The sequence below is a fragment of the Elgaria multicarinata genome, chromosome 4, assembly GCF_023053635.1.
Source record: "Elgaria multicarinata webbii isolate HBS135686 ecotype San Diego chromosome 4, rElgMul1.1.pri, whole genome shotgun sequence".
In the NCBI taxonomy this organism is placed as follows: domain Eukaryota; kingdom Metazoa; phylum Chordata; class Lepidosauria; order Squamata; family Anguidae; genus Elgaria; species Elgaria multicarinata.
This window is the reverse complement of record NC_086174.1, coordinates 14,577,236-14,597,372: the sequence shown is the minus strand read 5'-3', so window position 1 is coordinate 14,597,372 and position 20,137 is coordinate 14,577,236. Positions and strand designations below refer to the sequence as shown.

General features: G+C 40.3%; 1 protein-coding gene across 1 annotated transcript in view; it reads left to right on the top strand.

Moving 5' to 3' along the window:
• The window catches only part of EML6 (EMAP like 6), a 168,546-nt gene that overhangs the window by 133,386 nt on the left and 15,023 nt on the right, over positions 1 to 20,137 (top strand). The window contains exons 28-32 of the mRNA XM_063123822.1: positions 11,553 to 11,631; positions 12,946 to 13,075; positions 15,038 to 15,136; positions 17,046 to 17,219; positions 17,895 to 18,103. Of these exons, the coding sequence (XP_062979892.1) occupies positions 11,553 to 11,631; positions 12,946 to 13,075; positions 15,038 to 15,136; positions 17,046 to 17,219; positions 17,895 to 18,103 (691 nt within the window). The remainder of the gene's footprint in view (positions 1 to 11,552; positions 11,632 to 12,945; positions 13,076 to 15,037; positions 15,137 to 17,045; positions 17,220 to 17,894; positions 18,104 to 20,137) is intronic.

Sequence of the window (20,137 nt, the reverse complement as noted above, 5' to 3'; positions counted from 1 at the left end):
GTGATGATAATGCTTCTGAAATAGCTGAGATCCTAATTATGCACATCATTGTTGAAGAGAGAGACAAACATTTTGGTTTAAGCAGGCCCATTCATCTGTCATTTGCCATGCCAGGACCTGTAGCAAACTCTGGTAGCTTAAAATGAAAGGTCCCTTAAATCCTCTTCAGCTCTGATTATAGCCTGAATTAATCTGCTTTTCTGCTTGTTCATGTTTGTAAGATGAAGTATAGTGACACGTGAATGCAGTAAGTATTACAATTATTCAAAAGTAGCTACAGTCAGCATACATTCATTCTACTATATCTTTTTTTAATTTCCTGTTGTGAATGAAGCGCCCCGATGAAACAACATGCTAAACCATGCATTAATGCATTCCATTAACCATTTTGTGGTTTAGCAGCATGGTTTAGCGTGTTGTCTGAACAGGGCCAATCTATCCGTCTATATGTCAAAATACACGATGTCCAGAGAAAAAGTTCACAACAGGAAAAGTTGTGTCTGTTTCTTGACATATTTATTGAGTGATCGGGAAATCATGGCTCCTATTTAAAGTGGGATATATTTCTGAAATCTAGAGTCTACAATTGTTATGATTTATTAAATTGTGTATGTTTTCATCCTCCTTGGTATAAAACAAGGTCCAATAATCCAGTTGCCATGGCATTTTTTGCTTCATCCTAGTTCTTTGAAAAAATAAATCTACACTCAGCTTTATCTCTCTCACTGCAGAACATGCTCTCTGCCTTGTCTATAACAATCTTCTCCAGCCCGTCTGTAACAATCTCTTCACTTTATATCCATCTCTTTCTTCCTCTTACCTGTCTTAAATTCTGTTTGTTTCAGAGCTGAAGATTAGGAACAAGGGAAGCAGGCACAATCCTGAGCACACTCAAACCCACACTCTCTCTTCTATGCATCCATGTTTGCATAGGGCTTGAGTTCTTGAGTCCCTTTTCTTCTTTCTTAGAGTATTTTTGTCTTAAAAGCCCATCCTTTATATCTCGAGACTATGATTTCCCTTGTGTACCATTGGCTACTTTTATCTCCACGTATTAGTTGCCTATGACCACTGCTGTTCAAATTTACAGATGTCCACGAATTATGATCTGCAAGATGTACGAGATGTAGGAGAGTTTATGGTACCATATCAAAGGGCATGTCTGCACAAGCAGTACTTCAGGGAGCTGAATGTGCATACAGACTCCAGCAGTGAATACTGCAACAGTCTACAACCTGCATAGGTCCCTCACCTTCAGCGCAGACAGGGGCAACAGTGATACCAATATGACTGGTGCAGCTGGGATGCTAGCTAGGAGATGCTCCAACTTCCTGCCTCTGTACACCAGGTGCAGCAAGAGAAGCAAACACAGGTGAAGTGAAGATGAAAATAAGCTAAATGGACATCATCAGTCACACAGATAGTAGATCAACAGTAGATCAAAGGACAAAACTGTTCCCAGATTATTTCAGACTGCAGGTGGGGGGATTAAGTAAGTGAATGTCCCTTCCTATAAAAACTCCCTGCACATATGTAACAATTTTAATGATTTTATTATTTTAATTTTTGTGAACCACCCGGAGAGCTTTGGCTATAGGGTGGTATAAAAATGAAATAAATAAATAGAAATCTACACCTCCAATGCTGTGAGGTCGGACAGGCTCCAAAATGCCCTTTGTTGTCTATTTAGAGGTACAGCTGCCACCAACTACATTAGCCTAGGAATGCGGGAATCCAGGCTTATGCCTTATACCTATGCAGAAGGGTGGTCCTCTTTTCCATCCTTTCCTCAATGGCTGTGGATCTCTGCCCCCTTGGCTTCCCTGCAATGCTGCATTTTGCAAAAGTCGGGGATTTACCCTGACTTTTTCAAAAGGAACGACGTCAACACAGCACTTCCACTATGTAACACAGCTCTGTGGCCAATCCAAGCCAACCTGGGGGAGGAACCTGGTGGAAGGTGACCAGCAATTGGTCGCCTTCCACCAGGAAGAGGGTGGGGGTGGCTCCAGGACCCGGATGGCCACCCAGAAACCCTGTGCTCCCTCCTCAGCTTCGGGATTACCTGACGCCATCCCAGGAGAAGGGAAGCACGGGGTTGAGGAGGGCACCGTGAAGACAGCCCTCAGGTTAAGGTGTATGCTAAACAGTCCAGCATGCAAGTAAGACCAACCTTCAGGCTAGGCAAAAGAACTAAATCTATTACAGTTTTCAGTTGAGTAAAGCCTAGCGGAGAAAAGTTTAGAAAAGCTTATAAAATAAAATGAAACATAGAAGTAACTAAGAAAGGAAAGGAACCTCTCGTGCAAACACTGAATCATTACTGACTCTTGGAGGGACGCCAGCTTTCGCTGACGTTTTCTTGGCAGGCCTTATAGTGGGGTGGTTTGCTGTTGCCTTCCCCAGCGTTATTAGCTAAGTAACTAGCTAAGACATTATTTATTTTGGACCTGAATCCTAAGGATGATCCATCAAAGGAGCTTGCAGGTGGGAAGCACCTGTGTCTAGGGATGTACAGCAATTTCATTTCAGTTGGAAAAACATTTGAAATATGCCCCACTTGCAATCCCAAACACAAATACGATTGCATTTGGGGGCGGGGGTGGGGAGGTTGCACATTCTCAAGTTTGTGATGACATTCTCAAAATGTGTCCTGTTTGAAAAATGTGCACTGTAAAACACACATTTTTAAAAAAGGATACATTTTCACACTTAATGGGGAAAGTGCACATTTGGATGGATACTTTTAAAAATGTTCGGAAATGTGCACTTTTACTGTTTGTGGGGGAAAGCTGCTTATGTTCGGGAACGAGAAGGGGGCAAAATGAGCATTGGAGTGGAAAACGGAGCACTCCAACAAACTGGACTTCTCTCATTCTCCCATCCCTCCCTGGGATTCCACAGCATGGAAGAGTTTAATCTTGACACTTTGCCAGCCACTCAAAGACCTAGCAAGATTTCACAAAGGTATTTCTATGGAAAGTGGCAGCTCCCTTAGAGAGACTGGGAATGCAAACTGACCAATTGATAGAGGGCCTGCCCAAGCGTCCTCCAAATGATTCCTACATGTGCCTTGTGAAAGGATGAGCCAGGGGGCAAGACAAGTCATGCAGGTTTTTGCCTGGTTATATTTGGGCATGTTTCCTTGTCAGGGATGTATTGAAAAGTGGGGGGGAAAGGTTTTGTTTGTCACAACATAGAAATCTAGATGTCGAGGAAAAGAGTTCAAGCCTAGCCTTGGCATGCTAGTTTTCTTTGTGTGAATGTGTGGGTTTTGCAGACCCTCTGCAGTCTGAAATAATTCAGTCCACAAACAGTTTCACCAATTGATTTCCTGTTTGAGTATTTTTAGGGTGACCATATGAAAAGGAGGACAGGGCTCCTGTATCTTTAACAGTTGTATTGAAAAGGAAATTGCAGCAGGTGTCATTTGTATATATGGGGAACCTGAGGAAATTTCCTCTTCATCACAACAGTTAAAGCTGCAGGTGCCCTGCCCTCTTTTAAATCTGGCCACTCTAGTATAGCTCCTGCACCTTTAACTGTTGTGATGAAGAGGAAATTTCACCAGGTATACAAATGATACCTGCTGAAATTCCCTTTTCTGTGCAACTGTTAAAGATACAGGAGCCCTGTCCTCCTTTTCATATGGTCACCCTAGTATTTTTGACCTAAAGCTGGGGAGATTAAAGAATTAGGTGCAGGTCTCAGGTTATTGCTGTTTATTAATCTCAAGCAGAATCAGCAGCTGTTGGATATCATCTGCAAGGCTCGCCCTGAAGGACTAGAGGCAAGTACAGGTCAGACTAAAGTCAAAGTAAATTGTGGTAAATGAAGGTCATAGGGGGGCCAAAGTCAGGTCTGCAGTCAGGTGAAGCCAAAGACAGGGTTCAGAGCACCAATCAGAGGGACCGGAAGCAGGTGCATAGTGAAAGTCAAGCTGATGGTCCAATTCCAAAGAAGCAGCACTCTGCAGGAAAAGGAAGGGCACAAGGGTCTGAATGGCTGGTCTACGAACGGATTGCTCACACTGAGGAACCAGGTCTAAAGCAAGAGTTGTATAAGGCCAGCCAGTCCCCTATTGGCTCACCAGATCCTGCAAAACATTAAAGCCCATTTGTAATCTTTTGAGAGTGATTGTGCTTTTCTCTGAATGCCGTTCATGGCATGCTCACGTTTCTTGCTATGTTACTGAAAAGAAAGCGTTAATATCTGCATTGTATTTTAACTTGCTTTCCTTTGGAGGCAGGGAATTGTCAAGTAAGTATAAGCCACATCCACAGAAAAAAAGCTCAGGTCTCTGTGAATGTACCATTCAGATTGCTAAAATTTATTAAGGGAAAATATGTTCTAACAACCAAACAAATTTCACATCTGTAGCATTTTGTTTTTCAGAATAAACTGGTTTGGAACATAAACTAGTTTTCATTAGACTTACTAGAAGTGTTCCATGACGTGTGATGTGGCATTACTTTTACATTTCTTAAATGAATGCTCAAGGTGCTCACAAACCACAGAAAACATACTTGTATATATACATGTATATGTATATATGAATATACGGAGTATTTGTGCATATATGTGCTGTGTATAGAGAAATATAAAATATATATATATCTGTGTATATATTTTTTAATTATATCTTATCTTGTGTTTCTTATCCAATATGGCCATGTCATAGTGAGCAGTGTCCCGTTGAGGTGAAGAGAGATGTAACATTTTAAACAAGAGTCATAGTGTGCTTTTTTAACCAAGCCATGCTTCACAACTCCCCTTGCCACACATACATGTCTCAAAAGTTGAAAATTGCATCAACTCTCAAGTTTGCCTCTCCCCCTGTGCTCCAGACAGTCTATCCAACTTTTTTTAAAAATAATAATAACATAAATACATTTCCAATGTTATGTCTATCTTTCACTTAGCTCGAAAAATAAAAATCTGCAAACATTTTAAAAACATTTGCAAAACTATTTTAGGGATTAGGGAGAGATAAGTTGTTGACATCACAGGCACTAGCTAATAGGCATGCACCACACCTATTTATTCCATGACATGCTAGAAACATGCTTGACACCCCCACCCACCCCAGTTTCCCCCAAGACAGAAGAATGTGCATGTTTTTGAGACAACGAAGGTGCTTTCAGAAATATTCCACTACACTTAAAGTGTTACATCTGTCTTCTCCTTTGCTTTCTTCATAAATCCTGCCTTGCTTTTCCCATAAATCTTATCAGACATTTTCAAGTGGAGAACTACAGAAATCAGTTTGTTTCTAAACTACACTAAAACAGAAAAAAGAGAGAGAATACTGCAAGTGAAATATTGAGTACTTTCCAAATTGCTGCTTTAAAGGTTTTATCAAATTTCCAAGCAGTCACCTGGGTGTTTTAGTATGATGTCATGAGGTTACTAAAGACCATTGGCCTAATCCAGGCAACCACAAGCACCAGAGGAGGTTGCAAGCTCAATCCTGACAGGCAGTTCCAAAGAGTGATTGGGGCTGTCAAGCCTTAGACTCCCCCTCTTGTCTCCCTGTTCATATCAGAACAATACTTCCAGAATCTCTCACAGTCAGCAGGATGGGGGGCGGGTAGTGGTTGGAGAGAAGAAAAACTGTCCAAATAGCTCTTTGATCTTCCTCTACCCACAGTGTGTAAATGATAATTTCTGAAGACAGAGGTAGCAATTTTCTCCACTGGCAACTTGATAACTCTGTTAACACAGATCCTAATTGCAGCTCTTTCCCCACGTCCCTTACAAATGAATAAACCCATTTTGGTCCATTCATTTCATCTAGTTTTGTTTTGGGGTGGGGGTGGGGGTGGGAGAAGCATTGAACCTGTTCAGATGACACACTAAGCCACAGTGGTTAAGCATTTTGAGCTAAACATCATGGCTTAGCATGTCATGTGAACTATGACTTAGTGTGTCATGTGAACCATTCCTATTCATGGTGGTTAGATAACCAAGTTTAAACATACTAACCATTTGCTGCAAAAGGGTTAGCAGCCTAACAATGGCTTAGCATGTTGTGTGAATAGGCCCATTGTCTATGTGACTCTGGAGTAGGAATGTCCATCACTGGGAAATCCAGTTCTTTTTTTGGCTTGACACAGTTCCGGGGCATGTATAATTTGCTTTGTGTCTGCGAGCCGAGCTGTGGGCTATTCCCCGAACTCTGGGACGTTTTTGTGCATTTTTGAAGATTTTGCCATTTGTGCACATTTCTGACCAGATTTGTGCAAATTATGGCAAATTTATGCAAATTCGGCTGTAATTCGTGTAACTGTAAATTTGATCATAATTTGTGTGAATTGCTAGGAAATTTGCACGAATTACAGAACCTTCCCGAAAATGCGCAAAATTCCTGGAAAATCTGTGAACCAGCCCAACTCACTGCAGATCGAATCAGGCACTGCAGCAGGAAGCAAAATGAAGTCCAGGGGCGGAGCCTAGGAAAATGTGTCAAATTCCACTCCCAGATGGATTTTTCCAACATCCCTACCCTGGAGTTGCCTTCAGGAGGTCGAGTCATGGCTCCAGGTCAATGGTGGCTAGGCGAAGTGTTGGCAGGATTTTGCCCTCCCTGCCATTTCTGTACTTTTCCGTCTGGAAATGAATGGTAGTCATTCATTATATAAGAGATTCGGACAACACCACTTCCTCCTGCCCCAGGTGATCCCTGAGTTAGCCTGGAGGGTAGATTTTGCCCCTTCTCGACTGCTTCCAGATTTCCTTTCTGTTTACTTTGTCTTAGAACCATTTCTTAGAACCAGAAATGGTTCTAAGACAGCCATCGCCTGCATAGTCACGCCCTGGGTTTTGTTTCTTGATTACACTAATGATGTTTTCAGGAGGCGCCGAAAGGAATACAAAATTGGTGCCTGCCTGACCTCCAGAGACAGGGAATTCCACAGGAGGGGGCTACCACGCTGAAGGCTCTTCTCCTGGTGGACTCCAATCGGAGGATCGGTCTATGTGGAACCACCAGGAGCATCCCCTCGGATGACCTCAGTGACCGGGGCAGGTTGGTAGGGTAGAAGGCGCCTGTACCACCATGGCCAAGCTATCCCTGTCCAGGAGAGGCCGTAGTTGGCAAACCAGCCAAAGCTGGTAAAAGGCACTCCGAGCTGCCGTGGCCACTTGAGCCTCCAGCGACAGAGATGGATCTAAGAGTACCCCCAAACTACGAACCTGATCTTTCAGAGGCAGAAGCATTGCCTGCCCAATTGCATTGCACCAGTATAGCCTTGTGGAATAGTGCATCTGGTATTCCTTAGGCAATAGACAAGGGGCCACATCAGACATTATATATTTAGATGTACACCTAAAAGTAGTTTTAAGTGTATACCTAAAGTTTCCAATGGTGGATGTGACAAATGCATGTTTGCGAACACTTGTATCACACAGGAACACTCTTCAGGGAGTTGTGATTTGCTGCAGCTCCTTCCTGAGTACCCATTGAGTGGCCAACCCAGGTTTGCCTGTGCATAATGTGTGAACTGTGAAGTGGCTTTAGAGTGCAAAGCAGAACTCCATATATTGTTTGAGCCTGTTGCTGGACTCTGGATTTTTCATTATTTTTGTGGTGCAGTGAAAGGGTATTTTGCAGGTCTGTATGGAGTATATGGGAAGCACTGATGAAGCTTCCTTTCTTTCTTTTTTTCTCCTGTCCTGTAGGATCTTTAGAACAGACTTTGCCCCATGATGTCAGGGTATGGCCTTTCTGAGTTTGCGGACTGGTGCACTCTTTTAATTTCTGTTTTAGTTCTTGCTGGCATGCTTGAATAGCATGGCTGTGTGCATACCACACAGGAATGACATATCAGTTCAAAAGAGGCTTGTGCATGTATGACAATAACACCCCTATTCTATATTTCTGAACTGTACTAAGTTTCTCACTTGGCTTTATTTGCTGCTCACAAGGGGATCAAGGTAACTCAGTGTTGGAAATATTTTGCTAATGCTTAAAGTGAACATGTTTATCTGTTTGAGTTGTGGTCAATTGATTTGGTCTGCTGTTATTTTCTTAATAACTTCACTATAAATGTTTATAGCTAAAATATTATAATAAATATATTAGCTGTCATCTTTGTGATGAGCTATATTTTTAAAACTACCTTCTGCCTCCAAGAATGCTGCTAGATAGTTCTCTAATTATATTATGATTGTTATTCTAGTGGAGTTACAGTTTAGCATACAAATGCTTCACAGTTCTTTTATTTATTTTGCTTTAATATGTCAAGTATTAGTAATATGTGAAGCACTTCTCATGAGATAATAATTTTGGTTGTATGTTTTATGCTATGCGTTTGGAAGAACCTATTAGAACTTTGTTTTTAATATCGTGGGGTATGGCAAACAATAAAAAGTCCTACATGCATCTTTGTACATTAGCAAGTCGTTTCTATGAGAATACTTGACACACCTGCATAACCAAACCTAGTAATCAAAGATCAGATTGGCAATGAAGCTTTTAAAATACTCTATACATACTTCCTCTTTCTTTCCATTGGAACATTTTTCAGCCAGCAGTAACCACAAATCTTGTGGCTAAAACTATGCTTGAATGGATATGAAGTCCTTACTTGAATTACTCCGGATGCAATTAAATAATTTCGTATTTTTATAGAATTAATTATTATTTGCCCCTCCCCACTACTATTAGTAATAACCACTGCTAGTGAAAAGCAAGATAATCATGTAAGTATATTGTTAACTATTTTAAATACTAAAGTGTTTTTTATATCTACCAACTCTACTAGTAGTTGCTATTAATATTATTAATTTCAAATGCTAATTCTCTAAAGTGGTGGCACATAGCCATGTGCCCAGTTATGTAAGACTGCTGTGGTTCCCATAATCATGGCAGCTCTGAAAAAGCTTGTCACAATTGCAGCAATTAGTCTGGTTCATATGTAACACTAAACTATGGTTTAGTGTTATGCGCACAAGCTCTGGGTTTGTGCATTCCCCCTCCCCTCCTCCAACATGGCCATGAGGAGACTACCACAGAAGCCTTTACTACCTCTCTCAGTTAACTACAGTTTAACATTTCAGCCAAACACAAATGTGGTTAATAGCTTTGGCTATTGGGTAGTATAGAAATGTAATAAATAAATAAAATGATATTAACGATATTAATGTTGGCTCGTCTGGGGGCATCATTGTTATCTTTTCGGTACCAGGTCAAGACTTTTCTCTTCTCCCAGGCATTTAACAGCATATGCTGAGTTTTTTAACTGACCCCAGAGTAGTTGTTTTAAACAGATATTGTCTGTTTTTATTTGTATTTTATGCTTTTTATGGTTTTAAATTTTGTATATTTGTTTTTAATGTTCACTGTTTTTAACTTTTGTAAACTGCCCAGAGAGCTTTGGCTATGGGGCCGTATATAAATAACAACAACAACAACAATAATAATAATGAAACAAAACAACTTCATAAACCATAATTTGAAAATGGCTTGTTTCAAAATAATGATGGTCAAGACTAACCCCAGGTTGTCTTAGTTCAGACATGACGCTAAACCACTATGTCCGAAAGGGCCATTGTGTGACAGTCAGTGTAATGTACTTCAGGTCCATGTGCTTCTTCCTCCATGTGAATTACAAGCCCAAAGACATTTGCATGGAGGAAGCATGTGACTAAAAGTCAGTCACATTATCGGAGGCTCCTGCATTTGTGTACAGAAAACTGATACAGCAAAATAATGACCTTTTAAAAAATAATATACAGGAAGCTATTTAAAGACCAGCTGAAGACCTTTTTATTGTCTCAGTATTTTAACACCTATTAACTTAAATTTTAAACTTTGCTGTTTTAATTCCATTTTTTAACCTATATCAATTTTTGCTGTGTGGTTTTATCCTGGTTGTGCTTTTTATATTGTATTTTGTATTTGTGTTTTTAGATTGTTGGTTGTTTTTATGCTCTTCATGATTTTAATTTTTGTGAACCGCCCAGAGAGCTTCGGCTATTGGGCGGTATAAAATGTAATAAATAAATAAATAAATAAATAAATAAATAAATAAAATACAGGGATCCAACTGTAATATAAGATATCTGTGGGCAGAAGACCCTTTTCACTGTTGAAAACAAAATGCTGGACTAGGTGGCTCAAATTATTGAGGGAGCACAGGCCACTTACCTTTTGCATCAGACCAGACCCTTAGTTACTCTTTTAAGAAGGCTATCGGAGGAGATCAGTATACAGGGCTTGTGGATTTCATTAAGTGTTTTCCCAATCTTTTCGCCTATAATTTGAGCACCGTCAAGCAGCCAGCTAGCTCTTTTGGTTATGCCCTTAAAAGCTAATAACTATTTCTGGAAGATCAAGAAATCACAGCAGGCAAAGAAAGAGCCTTGAGTCTCTCATTAGCGAGAGCATTCTAATAGATCTTAACAGATCCTCATTTCCTCCAAGTTTTAAATTTAGAAATACCTAACCTGCACAGGTTTTTACAGATTAAACTCTCAACACCTTGATTAGAGAAATAAAACCCTCATGTCTTAACACAACGTAGTCTTCTATTCTTTAAACGTTACCAATATTTAGAGTAACCTACAATAAAGGCTGCATTTCTGACTGGTCATTGTATTTGTCTTTTCTGTTTTGTTTTTGTGACCGTAATTACAGTTGTTTACCTTGAAGGTATTAATTAATTAGAGACAAGGAATTATGAGTCAACGAAGCTGATCCTTATGTAACAAAGCAAAGGAAGGAAAACACACAGCAACAATAACCCCTAAATAAGTGTTAAGTAAATAGCATACAAAATCAAGGTCTCGGTATCAATATACTGCCTATGCCAGGCAGGCAAGCTTCAGAAAACACAACAATGTTCTAAGTCAGGGGAACAGAACCTCTTTCAGCCTGAGGGTTGAATTCCAGTTCAGAGGGCTTTTGGGAGACTGCATTCCAGTAGTCAGTGAGGCCAGAGGCAAAAGCTGCAGGGCTAAAAATCCATCTGGGGTCCTGAGCCTGTCAGGTCCCAGTCAAAATAGATTCTTCGAATTACCAAGATGAAGCAAAGCCACTCGTACAAAAAGATGTCAGTTTATTGACAGAAAAGAAATGCAGAATAAATATGCAAAGAAAACTCAATGAAGCCATCACAGCTGAATGTTTATCTGGGACCCCAAGATAGACAGGGTGGTTCCTAGAGCCACCCGTTTCTCTAAGCTGGTAGCGTGCGTATTCCCCCCTCCAGAGTGTGACCAAAGAGAAAGGCTACCGGTTGGATTTATAAGTGCCTCTCCCTAGTTCAGGAACTGACAGGCTCATCAAGAGAAGGGGGAGCTTCTCTTTCCCAAATGTGCTCAAAGTATTGCAGGCTGGGAAATCAATACGGGAGGGGAAGTTACTCAGAATGAAGGCACAACTGTATCTTTAGAGGGTTGAGGTAGTTTGGCACAGGTCTTGCGGCTGTAAGGTTTGTTGATATATGTAGCTGTACTTGCCTGATACCAGTTAAGGCATGTAAAAGGCCTATTTCATTAATTGTAAAGCGGCCAGAGCTGAGCTTTGTGTTTCATTGTGCTTCTTCCAGGCCGCCAGTTAGCAGAGCTGCTCCTCAACCTGAGAAATTGCAAAAGAATAACGTCAGCAAAAAAAGGAAACTGGTTGAGGTCAGCTTTAATACTTTATTATCTTTATATTCATGCTAATCTTGGTGAATGAATTTTGCTCTTTTTTGAGAGGTTGTGTGTAACTACTGTGGATGGATGAATCTGTAAATTTTAGGGGGGGGGGGTTCAGTTTCTCATTTTTCCAGTCTTGAGGAGGAGTTGTTGTTACATTTATATCCCAACTTTTTTCCTCTTGAAAGGGACCCAAGGCAACTTACATAGACCTCTTCTTCCTCTCCCTTTTATCCTCACCACAATCCTGTGAGGTAGTTTATACTGAAAGTCAGTGACTGGCGCAAAGTCACTCAGCGACCGTCAAATTGGAACTAGAACCCAAATCTCACGAGTCCCAATGCAACACTCTGACCATGGTACCACATTGGCTCTGAGTTCAGTTTATCCCAAATTTTGGGATTTTTAAAAAATTGCACGAACATCCATATGTCCACATTTCTCCTAACACATGCATGTTTGTACACAATTTTCCAAATATGCACATTTCCTATTATTATGCATTTTTAATGTTCTTTTCAGTTATAAATGCATTTTTGTACAATTTTCCCTATTTACATTTTTGTATGCAGTTGTTTTGATTGGAAAACGGTTGCAATATTCAAAAGCGCAGAATTAGGTAAGTTTGCATTAAAATGCAAACTGAACAAATTTCTCCCCTATCCCTAGTAGCTACACTTATAATCATGTTGCTACCAGTTGGCCTTTGCCCCAATCCTATTCCCACATCATCAATTTTTAATGTTTTTGCCCATAAAACGTCAAAATGGTTAATTTTCACATGCAGTTACAAGGGCTCTCATTGCATATTCATTGTACATATTCATGTCCTGCATATTCATGTTGTGTAGTATAAAAGATTGGCATTATAAGAAGGAGACAGATGGAACTTAGTCCCATCAATTCTTTTTCAGAAGAGCAAGATGACTACCTTTTTTAAACCACTGGAGATCTGAAATATAACCATCTGGCGAGTTAATATTTTGCTCTATTTCTTAAGATACTATATTTGCATCATTGGAACCTGTACTATAAATATGTTTTGCAGACCAATTTTTAAAATTAATATATAACGTTTTAGGACACCCTGTTGCTTTTGTTTTGTTGTTTATTCATTTTTTTTAAAAGCATTATTCTATTTGCATATATTTCCAGCATCAACTATTTTAGGCACTTTTTCACTCTGACTTTTACAATGTTGTGTTGATTGTTAGAGAGGGGGGAATTATTTGCGTCCTCTGCATAAAGTGTACTCTAAACGTTACATGTAACACACAACTTCATCTGGCTTTTTCCTTCAAGGAGTTGGCTTTAGATCATGTTTTTGGATACCGTGGATTTGATTGTCGCAATAACCTACATTACCTCAATGATGGTGCTGATATTATTTTCCATACTGCTGCAGCATGCATAGTTCAAAACCTTTCCACAGGTAATTCAAAGAGGAATAAAAAGTGTAACAACTTTTTTCCCTATTGTCCTGTATCTTGATATCAGATGGTGGAAAACAAAGGCTCCAGTAGAACACCTGCAAAAGTAGACTTCCTATTGACTTCAGTGCTGGAGTTGCCCTGGTCACAGAAGTTAGGGGAGGGGCCCCTGCACAGAAGGGAAGCACCTAAAATGATCAAGGGGATGGAGCATCTCCCCTATGAGGGAAGGTTACAACAGCTGGGATTGTTTAGCTTGGAAAAAAGGAGGCTAAGGGGAGACATGATAGAGATGTACAAAATTATGCATGGTGTGGAGAATCTGGATAGGGAGACATTTTGCTCCCTCTTCCATAATACTAGAACCCAGGGTCATCCCATGAAGCTGATTGGTGAGAGTTTCAGGAGAGATAAAAGGAACTACTTCTTCATACAGCGCATAGTTTATGGAATTTGCTACCACAAGATGTAGTGAGGGCCACCAATTTAGATGGCTTTAAAAAGGGATGGAGAAATTCTTGGAGGAATAGGCTATCAATGGCTACAAGACTTGATGGCTATGTACTACCTCCATTACCAGAGGCAATAAGCCTATATACACCAGTTGCTGGGGAACATGGGTGGGAGGGTGGTGTTGCACCATGTCCTGCTTGTGGGTCCATGGTCGACAGCTGGTTGACCACTGTGTGAACAGAGTGCTGGACTAGATGGACCCCTGGTCTGATCCAGCATCAGGGCTCTTCTTACGTTCATGACATGGCTTGGATCAAGATGAAGACAGATATCCCCATTTTTATTAAATGACTTATATTGGATCAGGCCAGTATTGCCTACTTTGAATGGCAGTAGCAGGCCACGGTCTCCAGCAGGCACCTTTCCCTGCTCTGCCACCCAAGATCCTCTAATATGAGATATCAAGGGTTGAACCTCATTATTATTATTATTATTATTATTATTATTATTATTATTATTATTTACAATATCTGTATACTGCTCCATATCTAACAGATTCCGGAGTGGTGAATATAAGAAGCACAATAGTAAAAAAAGATTAAAAAATTAAAACAACTTATGAAAATTATGAAAAAAACAGAATACCAATAAAAACATGGCTGGTCAGTTAAGGAATGCTTCCTGGAACAAAACTGTTTTCAGGAGGCACCAGAAGCAAAGCAGTATTGGCCTCTAGGGACAGGGAGTTCTAAAGAAAGGGGACCACCACACCAAAGGCCCTTCTCCAGTCAGTCCATGGGTCCATGTGAAACCAACTGGAGCATGCCTCTTCTGAATACAAAGCACAGTCCTTCCTTAGAGCTGAGATGTTGAGTAAATAACAGGAACACATTAAGGTATGGCATAAACATGTGTTTAGCAAAAACCCTAAAAGCGTTTTGTTTGAAATACTCTTAGAGAACAACCCTGTGGGGCTACATGCCTATGGATGGAGGCTTCCTGTGCTCATTCACCCTTGCAGGCTCCTGCTAGCAGGGTGGTAGGAGCAGCAGAGGCTATTCTTGCCTCTCCACCTTCAGTTTGAGCATTTTTTCATTGGACAGACCTCTGAGCCCGTTTCACTGGCTCTTTCTGACATGAACACAGAGGCCAAGAGGCCATTGGATACACCAAATCCACAGCATCTCCCCTCCCCACCCACTGGTCCACCCCCAACATACCCATTTCCTCCGTCTTGTGGTCAGAGTCCCAACTTCGGGAGAGGGTGCTGTTGTTGAACTTTCTGCAGTACCCGAGAGGGGCTGCAGGGGGAGATGGTGAGCAGAGGGCCATAGGATTGCTTTCTAAGCCTGTTTTTACAGCAAATTTCAGCTCTTTTATTCCAATGGAGGCGATCCTTTTCCTTGCCATATTTTCAATAAGATGATTTTCTGGAACACATTTACTTAAAAATGTATTGCCATAATGTTTAGATATTATCCTAAAATAATTCTTTGTTTGGAATTGCATAGGAAGTCAAACTTTCTACCTGGAACATACGGACGACATCCTCTGCCTAACTGTCAACCAGCACCCAAAGTATAAAAACATTGTGGCAACCAGCCAGATTGGTAGGTTCATAATCAAGTTAAAATAAAAGGCGTATTAAATTATCTCTGTTTACATGTTAGAATATGAAACGGACAGCGATACACTCCCCCAAATGATCCTTTTATCTGCTATTTGATGGATGTCTTTATTCTAAGCCTGGTATAGGTATATTTTTACTTAAGCTGGAGACTCTTAAAAACATTTCCAAAGGAAATCTCCCCTTTCTTTCTCGTTCTGTGTGAATATCCCTCTGGAAAGTAAATCCACAGGCATAACTACCTGGTCAATGTAATTAATACAACTTTATAAAGCATTTGTACAACATTCAGGGAACTTTAAGTGCTTTATGGTGCAATCCTGTGCTTGTTTAGACGTGGGTGGCTGTGGGATCCTGGGAGATGTAGGACTATTTTCCTGTCTAAACATGCATAGGATTGTTTAGCCCGGGTTGGCAGTTACGTTGGCCAGTGGCCAAATAAATAGAAAGTATGAAACAGTGTTTGAAAATGTACTGGCATAATGGATGGCAGTGATGTGAAAATACAGTTTAAGGTAGGATTTAGAATCACGTCTTGATTAATAGCTTCATCCCACGTACCTGCTTCCCTTATCCCCGTAGTGCTAAACTTTCGCAATTGTTGTTTTTGCTACCGGGCGACAGCAATCCTTGCATACCAGGAAGTGAGTTTAACAGGGAAATGTAAAAAATCATAAAAAAACACAGATGACCCAATTCAATTCAAATTTGGTGTGCTTAAAGCTCTCCCTAATATCTATTCCTGTGCCAATTTTGGTGTATTTATCTTTAAAGCTTACACAGATGTAAGCATTTCTTTAAAATCCTGCCCCTGTGCCCCAGCAGCAGTTCGGAAGATACGCTCAAAACGTAGGGGCTAAATACGGCGAATCTTTTCGCTTTATTGCACAATTAAGGCAGGATGCATGGGAGTACTTCACAATCAAAGCAGATTATAAGGTGGGAAACTTCTGAGTCCTTTGCATGCAATTTGCAGTGATTGCACAGTATAACGCTGATGTGATAAAGCTCTAAGTAGGAATCCTGGTTGATATTAGCTATAGCTAAGGTCAGTGCCAATATTTCCATAATTACCATGATTGCGACAAGATTGAGAATTTGCTGCCGAGCAGAGAGGTGGGAGGAGGAGAAGACCCCCACATTCCTGAGACTGGCTCCTGTGATCTACTGATGGAAGTGAAGAGATAGGCAGTGTCGCCTGTACTAGGATTCTCACTCCCAGAATATAGATCACTTCATCAGGACAACTTTTGCTTTTTATAGATGTCAGTAAAAAAAGTATTATGTTGGATATATAATTCAACAATATTCCTGCCTTTCTTTTGTTTTGTTGTTTATTATTTACTCCATTCTCATGTTGGTTTTTTTTTTTAATTTGGTGCTTCCTTCTGGTGCTGATGTTGAGCACTTCAGCATTAGAAACATTGACTTATTTCAGCTATTGTTTTCCCTTGGTGCTTTCTCATTTGCCATTGCCCTCATCATGCAGGTGACATGACAGAATTTCCAGGTAAGGCTATGCTCTCCCTTGAGTCCTAGTCAGCAAAGTCATATCACAACTGTTTCATGCTCCTTTGTTGTATCTATGTCAATTGTGGATACAAGTTGAACATCGACAAAATGATTTGTGTGTGTCCTTGTGCATTTATCCATCAATTTCATCCTTCTTTTAGAATTTGTTTCATGTCATGAAGTCCAATATTTCTCCCTAACCTTCCATATTTGTTCCATGAGCTGTTATTATAATTCTGTGTGATTCTTTATCGGGGTGGGATGGAGATGTTTTATTTTTTTTGTTTAGCCTTATTTTAGATAAGACGTACCTGCCTCTGAAGATTCACAAATGTAAATAATGCCTTCCTAATTTCCCTCCCATTAAAAAAAAAAATCAGGTACGACACCTTCTATCCACATATGGGACGCTATGACTAAGCAGACTCTGTCTATGCTGCGTTGCTTCCATTCCAAAGGGGTGAACTATGTCAACTTCAGTGCTACTGGGAAGCTCTTAGTGTCTGTAGGAGTCGATCCTGAACATACGATCACGGTGTGGCGGTGGCAGGAAGGTGGGTTTGCAATCCTCATTCCTACTAGTTGGAACAACCATGAGTACTTACTGCCAAACCACACATTAAATGCAAGTTCATGTTACTGTAGTCCAGTGGCCTTTTTTTATAGTTTGAAAACTGTGTGAGTGTTGGGTTGGTTCTGCCCCATTATTACCTTTGGTCAAATAGGATTTGAATTTTTTTGTTTGACATTCAATAACAACGTTTTCTTGGCGGCTTAAAACAACAAAATACAACTATAAACTGTAAGAGTAATGCAGCATAAAAAACTTGAGCAGCAGAGAATGAAATCAGTATACCAACAGCATAGTGGGATATTTTAGACAAAATTTAAATAAGTCCCATGATTTAAAGGTTTAAGAGGTTTACAAATGTTAAAAAGCCTGGGGAAATACAAAGGGCTTCCCCCTGTGCTGAAAAGCCCACAAAGTAGGCACTAGCCAAGCTTCTAGGGACAGCATTCCACAACAAGGGTGCCACCAATGAAAAAGCCCTCTCTCCTGTAGCCACCCACCACACCTAATGTGGAAGGGACACCCGGAGAACAGCCTTCATGAATGATCTTCAAGCCCAGGTAGGTACCCATGTGAGATGATCACCAAGGGTAGTTTCATGTACTCATGATCAGCATGTGTTTATGAAATATTAAATTATCCTTCCTGATTTCCACAGGAGCTAAAATTGCAAGCAGAGGAGGCCACCTAGAGAGGATCTTTGTTGTAGAGTTCCGTCCAGATTCGGATACCCAATTTGTATCTGTTGGAGTAAAACACATGAAATTCTGGACTCTGGCTGGGAGTGCTTTGCTCTATAAGAAGGGAGTCATTGGTTCATTGGAAGATGCCAAAATGCAAACCATGCTTTCCGTGGCCTTTGGAGCTGTGAGTTTTTTGTTTTTTACTTATGGGATTTTTAGAGGAAAAACAATGCATTGGATCCAGATTTAGTCAAACTTCGAGTAGACCCATTGGAAGCAATGTGACTTAAGTTAATCATTACTTAAATCCCATTGATATCAATGGGTCTGGAATAGGTATGACTAAGCCTGGCTCCAACCCAATATTTTAATGAATTACTAGAGAGTAAGCCCATTGAACAGAATGAAACTAACTTCCATGTGTAGAGTTATGCTGTAAAACTTCACTGCACTCTATATGTCCATAATTTTGTATGACTTTTTGTAGCCTCTGGTAACAAGGTGAGCATCCAGATGAATCCCCAACCATTAGACGAGACTTTATAATTACAAATAATAATAATAATAATAATAATAATAATAATATTTCTTACCTGCCTCTCCCTTTGGATCAAGGCAGGGAACAACATTAGTACAACAATACAATATAAATCAAATACATAAAATTAATTTTAAAAAGCATATAAAACCAAGACAATATCAAAATGGCAATCAAGACATCTTAAAATTCTTGGTTTGAAATTCATCTGCGTAGCAGGAATAAGGGTGTGAGTCCAGCTCAGGGAAAAGCTGCATGTTATGTGTGATGTTGAGGTGCTGCCAAAATCACCATCCCCGTGTCGAGCTCTCCCAGATGTATTACCCTGCATTATGCAGTTCTCTACCCCTACAAGCTGCCGATACACTATGCTTTTTGGAGTACTGAGCATTCTGTGAGTGGGTTGGATCCAAAGCCACCATTCTGCATGCAAAAGGCTGCTTCCATTCATGGGAGAGCTGTTTCATTCCTTGCACTGAAGTGTTTTGCTAGAAAAAGGAAACTTAACCCAAAGATTTACGGGCCAGACCTCTGTGTGAGAGAGCACATGCTTTGCATGCAGAAGGTCCCAGTTTCGATCCCCAGCTTCTCCAGGTAGGGTGAGGAAAAGAATCCCACCTGAAACCCTTGAGAGCTGCTGCCAGTCAGTGTCAACAGTACCAGGCTAGGTAGACCAATGGTCTGATTGTGAGCTCCATCACACCTTGGAAGAAACGCTGGCTACCGTCGCTTCTCCGTGGACACTCAGTTACTTCCTGTTTTCAAACAGGAAGTAAACAAGGTGCACGAGAGCCACTCAGTCCCTCGTTGTGAACACACTGCTTCTCCCACACACAGCAGGACAGAGCAGCGACTGGACTTTTTCTGGTTTTTCTTGCTGCGCAAGGAAGACCAGAAGGGGCAGAAGGCGTGCAAGAGGCAGACGATGTCATGTGAGCTACTTCCGAGGAATCCGTGAGTGCCCAGTAACGAGCATGCAATAAAACGCTCGTTGGATGGAGCTATCAATATGTCAGCTTCCTATGTTCTTCCAGTTGCACAAACCCGTGCACAAGCATGAGCTATGTTACCTACTTATTATAGCGCTGCATGAGGCCCAAAGTAGAACAGCAAGAAATATGACTGGGAGATGGAGAAAACATGTAAAATCTTATGCAGAACAAGAGCATGAGAAAAAGATTTAAGGGGTGATGCAACAGGAAATTAAAGTGAAGAGGCAGGGAAACATTAAAGGTACGCTCTAGAACAACAGCATTACAATAGTAGCCTGTACACCAAATCTAACCATCATGCAGTTTTTCTATCCTCAAACTTGGGTTAGATTATAGTGTAAAAAAAAAAAAAGCCACTAGAAAAAGCCAAACTTCTTCAGGTTGCAAGAAATAAGAGACATTCCACACTGAAAGGTTACTTACATATAACATGCAACATATATGTAATATATGTATTGTCTGTTTTTGTTTGTATTTTATACTTTTTATGCTTTTAAATTTTGTATATTTGTTCTTAATATTCACTGTTTTTAACTTTTGTAAACCGCCCAGAGAACTTCGGCTATGGGGCAGGATATAAATGTAAATAATAATAATAATAATAATAATAATAATAATAATAATAATAAATGTAAACATATGTAGTTATATGTAAAGCAGTACTTAACACCATAGGAAGCCTATTACT